This window comes from Apium graveolens, unplaced genomic scaffold, assembly GCF_009905375.1.
Source record: "Apium graveolens cultivar Ventura unplaced genomic scaffold, ASM990537v1 ctg9205, whole genome shotgun sequence".
Taxonomy (NCBI): Eukaryota; Viridiplantae; Streptophyta; class Magnoliopsida; order Apiales; family Apiaceae; genus Apium; species Apium graveolens.
Genome location: NW_027421827.1, coordinates 1 through 5,138, shown reverse-complemented (window position 1 = coordinate 5,138; position 5,138 = coordinate 1). Strand labels below are relative to the sequence as shown.

Genomic DNA, 5,138 nt, shown 5'->3' with positions numbered 1-5,138 from the left:
AAAATAAAGATATGTTTACACAAAATCCGAACCACAAGATCAAAATCAAATCAACCGTAATCAGTAGGACTCTCTAGTTCTCTCACTAAGCAGGGATTTCTTTTGAAATTCCTACAATTTATATGTATGTATTATATGAGTAAAATTCTATGAAGACCATGTTTTTCTTGGAGACCACGGAGACCACTTATGTTTTGATAACTAAAATCTTGCATAAACATTATAAAATGTAATATTTTACGAATTATGTTCTACAAAGATCATTATTTTATTCAAAATATTGAATATCATACATGTACTTGCATGTAGAACATTACAAAATGTGTTATCCTACGAAACATGTTTAGTTTGCAAAAAAAATTGTTTAGATTGCAGAATATACACATTATACTTATTAAACTTAAATGATATTCAATAATTTTAATAAATTAGTGATATTCATAAGCATACTTCAGAAAATATATTTCATAGGGTTTTGATTGCAGAACATAGGTGGTCTCCGTGGTCTACAACAAAAATGTGGTGACTCATATATATATATATGCATTTTTTCAAATTGAAATAATCCTTAAAATGAAAACTAGAAAATAACTTTTAAAATTTGTATTAAGCTTTCTTTATTTTTAACACTAACATTTTACTAGTTCACACAATAACTTTCCTAATTTTAAAATTTAGCCCTCCACGTTAGTAGGGACCCACCACTACTAGAAATAGTGTCTACGACATCACCCTTTTAACATCGGTTAGAAATTTCACTGATGTTAAAAGCAGTTTTAACATCGGTCGCTTCAAAACCGATGTTAAAGGTATTGTCAGACATCGGTATCTTAACTAACCGATGTTTATAATCGTTTTTTTAAAAAAAAAAAGGTCCGCTTGTTTCTTTCCCCCATTAATACACCAAAAATTCCCGGCTTAACCAAAAATTTTATTCTCAGTTTTTCCGGTGCCCCCTCCCTCTCTCATTCTCTCTTCTCTTTTCTCTCCTCTCTCTCACTGTCTCATCTCTCTTCTCTCAGTCTCTCTTCTCCCTCATCTCTCACTGCCTCTCTTCTCAATCACTCTCTCTAAACCTAATTATACCCCTATTTGTACTAACCTTTAATTAAACGTGATTAATTCCTAAATCGAGCTCGATTGGTGCTAAATAATCTTGAAAGAAGTTGGGTCTACTCAATTTATGTGAGAAAAGTAAGTTTATTTCGAATTTATTTTCAAATTTTATGTTTTTATTTTAATAAAGCTTTGTTTACAGGTCTTTGGAGCTTTGTTAGTGTTAAAAGAAATTGGGTTTGCTTGATTAGGTAAGATTAACTTCTAATCTACTCGATTAAAAGTTGGTGTATGTATTGTTAATCTTGAAAGAAGTTGGGTTTACAGATCTTTATAAGCTATACTGGTGGCCTTGTTATTGTTACTCGCTAGACTGTTGTATTGATATTAATTTTTTAGAATTTCATGTTGAATCGGAATTTTTGGAGGAAAGCCTATTCAAATTAGAATTTACTGTTGTCATTTCGTACTCGCATAAATGATTTTATTTGTGTAGCTTATAGCTGAAGATTACATTGATGTTCTAACATTAGTGGGGGAATGCTGTGTTTTTCGGTGGCTGTGCAGGGTCCCAAATATTATATTTTCTTAATGATTTGAACTGTTATTTTATCCATGTCTTCAGAGTGCAGCACGTGTGTTGGTTCCTGCTGAATTTGGGGATCATGGGATTAAAGGAATCATACTGGCTGCTAATTATGCCAGAGAAAATAAAGTTCCATATCTTGGGATCTTCTTAGGAATGCAGATTTCTGTTATTGATTTTGCTCGATCTGTAAGTTAGAGTTTAATTTATAGATTTATTTATGTAGAACGTTCACTGAAAGATAATATACACTTAAGATTAACTGCATTGCTTCATGCATCTTGTAGGTGTTGGGTCTAGAAAAGCCAAACAGTTCAAAATTTGATGCTCGGACACTAGATCATGTTGTAATTTTTATGCCAGAGGTACATGCCCGTTCATGATAATACTTGACGGTTATGACATCGACAGATGCCTTTTACATTCCTGAGCTCTAAATGCATCACTGCAAAGCTATATGTTATTAGTCGCGGTTAATTAGTGCCACAGGATATCTTGCATGTTCCAACTAATTAAATGTATAAGAATGTTACAACTAAAAAGTTGATTGATGCTGGTCTGGATTGCGGAGCATGCCCATAATATATGTATATAAGACTGGACAAGAGAAATAATGCTTGTCCAGGTATTGGATGGTTCTGACGATATGTTGGTTCGACATCTTATCAGGGAAGAAGTGCTAAAATGGCAAGGCAAAGGTTTGAACATTTTGTAGGAATCAACTTACTTTAAGCTAACCTTGCACGTGTTATATTCACAGAGTCTATTTACTCATCAAGAATCATGTATCTGGAAATTCCTACCGTTCATTAGAGTTTACATTACCTATTTATGGCACCTGAGTGTGTGTATAAATGTCTAATAACATTTTAATGTGTTGTTTACAGGGGATGTATTATCAGGAAACCAGCCGGACAGACCAGTTCACTTGGGAGTACTGCAAGAATGGTTTGGCATCCACTGGTGGAACACTCGAGCTTTCGCTCTTTTGTTTACTCTAATATTCATTTCACTACCACTAGTTTTGTTCCGTCGAGTAGGTCAATACAAATAATCAATGTAGACCTCTCTCGTACATACATTAGCTATAGTTTAGTGTGATCCCTGTATCCGTGTTCTTTGTTTTTGTTTTAAAGAATCATTAAGGTTTTGTTCAGCAGTATCAGTTCTGTTAGCATTGGTGTTTGTGGGGATATGCTCAGGAATGGCAATCTCAGCACTCTTAGAAGGCAAAACAAATACACCAAAGCTCATACCTCAGTTGGACAATCGAGCCTCCTTCTTTAACCTCTTCGCTTCATCTCCAGTCACCGTCACTACATTCACTTTTCACTTCAATGGTTAGTTACAACTAATAGAAACAAGTACTCTTATAAATGACACTAATTTTCTGAGGAAATTACTTATGAAAATGTTTTTAATTTCAGTTCATATTATTGGAGGGGCGCTTAGGGAAGCATCAGATATGACCTCAGTTGTTCGAATTTCTCTAGTACTTTGCTCAGGAATCTACTTTACCATTGGGATCTTCGGATACCTGTTGTTTGGGGATTCCATTATGGCAGACATACTTGTAAATTTTGATCAGGGTTGCCAGAAGTTAAAGCTACCCTTGTGATATGTCCTCTTGTTGTTGTGATTTAATGGGTAAATGAGATTGATCGATTTAACTTAAGAGGTAGCAACAAGGTGCTAGTGTGTCATGGAGGCAACAGAGGCAAAACCCTTCATGAATTCTCAGATTATGATTTTGTTATTACTACATATTCTATTGTTGAAGCTGAGTAGAGGAAAAATGTTATGCCAGCTAAACATAAGTGCATTTGGTGTGGAAAGTTATTATTTTATGAACATAAGATATCTATTCACCTGAAATATTTTGGCGGTCTAAATGCTATTAGAACTAATAAGCAGTCGAAACAGAAGAAGGGTAAGAATCCTGAACTAAACAGATCAGAGAAAGGCAAGGGTGTTGAGTCGGTGGATGAAGGAAAGGAGGAGTCTTCAAAGAAAGGGAAGCATTACAACAAGGATAAGACTTTTGGAGCTGGTTCTTCTACCAACAAGTCGGAAGGAGTTGAATATGGATCCTGTAACGGCAAATCTACTTTACACTCCGTGAAATGGGATCGTATTATACTGGAAGAGGTGAGTAGGTGGTTACTGTTAGAAATTATTTCATACTTGGCTGGTCTGATTTCTTATCTCATGTGTGTGGATATGTACATATTTAATTCATCTTTCTCACGGTTACTCTTTTTTGCATCTCTTTGAATCCAGATGATGTAGAATAAATTAGGAGCTGCTCTAATCATTTTTTTTGTCCAAATTTAAGCTTATAAGTGTATTTTTTCTGGTCAAGAGTGTCACCAAATTTCTTACTTATAGCTGCTACTACAGCAGGAAGCATCCATTGGGATGACTTTTGTTCGGATGGGATTTTTCACAACAAATTGTATGTTTGATAAATTCCTGAATCGGCTACTGGTGATACCCCTTTCTACTCTAGCAGGACTATCCAGAAGTGTTATTGATTATTTGTTTTGTCAGGAGCCACATTCCAAATTACCGGATTTTTTAGTGTTCATAATAAGGTAAGTTTCATATATTGCTTCGCTACACTATTATTTATATATTTTTGTAATTGAGATGAAAGGCTCTACAAACATATTCTGATGTGACACGACCCTGGCTAATTTGGTAAAGTTGTTTTAGATAGATTCTCTTCTTCTCACTCTAGCAGCTACAACCAAGCCTTAATCAGTGATTTTTTTCTTATCTTGAAAGCTCTTTGAATTACCCTATTTCGAATTATTGATTTAGTTGAGCTGAGAGCAATGGTTCCTAATCAAGGTCCAGGACACCCTACTTTAGTCATTATCCGAGCTGTTGAGCAAATTATGAGAGAGAATTTATTCAACTGTAAAAGTTTTAAAGCAATAGCGGCTAGAGATAACTTTTTAATTTCAGCTTTGTGCTAAATATTCGGTTGTATTGCTTTTAGACTGATTATTAACTCATATTGCTCTGCGACTAGAGAACACAAAGGCAAGATCTATGAAGTCATTGACAAAGCTAGAGCTTTTGTGGAAGTTGTACGTGATGCTACGAACTTTGCTTCAGCTGATACTATTTATGGTTTCGCAGCATATCCATCTGGGGAGAATTGCTTGGGGAATGCGCCTTTAGTGAGCTAGATAGGTTAGGAATGTAATTGTAAGTAGATAGTTTTTGATGTTGATGTAGATGTAGATATAGAAAAATGTTGTTTGAATGCTGATATATAAGTTTTTTGGTATATATTTGTTCTCTTTTAAGATTATTTTTTATTGATATAGCTTTTAATTATTAAATGGGTTATTCTAATTGAGAGCTTTGTTTCTGTATTCAATGGGTTATCCTCATTGAGAAACTTTGGAGGTAATTCTCCAATTTAAAGTTGTATGCTTGGAATCACTTACCTTGTAGTCTGGTGGATCAATTATCATGTAATCCG

General features: G+C 34.5%; 1 protein-coding gene across 10 annotated transcripts; it reads left to right on the top strand.

The window, feature by feature from the left end:
* The first annotated feature begins 920 nt into the window (after window positions 1-920).
* LOC141705660 (amino acid transporter AVT6C-like) lies at window positions 921-4,937 on the top strand. 10 transcript variants are annotated; one of them, XM_074508552.1, is made up of 10 exons: window positions 921-1,185; window positions 1,259-1,307; window positions 1,682-1,831; window positions 1,930-2,007; window positions 2,312-2,340; window positions 2,530-2,678; window positions 2,803-2,982; window positions 3,070-3,790; window positions 4,043-4,236; window positions 4,680-4,930. In XM_074508552.1, exons 3-8 carry the CDS (start codon window positions 1,799-1,801, stop codon window positions 3,258-3,260), a joined length of 660 nt encoding a protein of 219 aa, XP_074364653.1. In that variant the 5' UTR covers window positions 921-1,185; window positions 1,259-1,307; window positions 1,682-1,798; the 3' UTR covers window positions 3,261-3,790; window positions 4,043-4,236; window positions 4,680-4,930. The 10 variants fall into 10 exon arrangements, with proteins under 10 accessions (XP_074364653.1, XP_074364648.1, XP_074364650.1 ...); XM_074508547.1 differs by having other exon boundaries at window positions 2,779-2,982; XM_074508549.1 differs by having other exon boundaries at window positions 1,624-1,831; window positions 2,779-2,982.
* The last annotated feature ends 201 nt before the right edge of the window (window positions 4,938-5,138 follow it).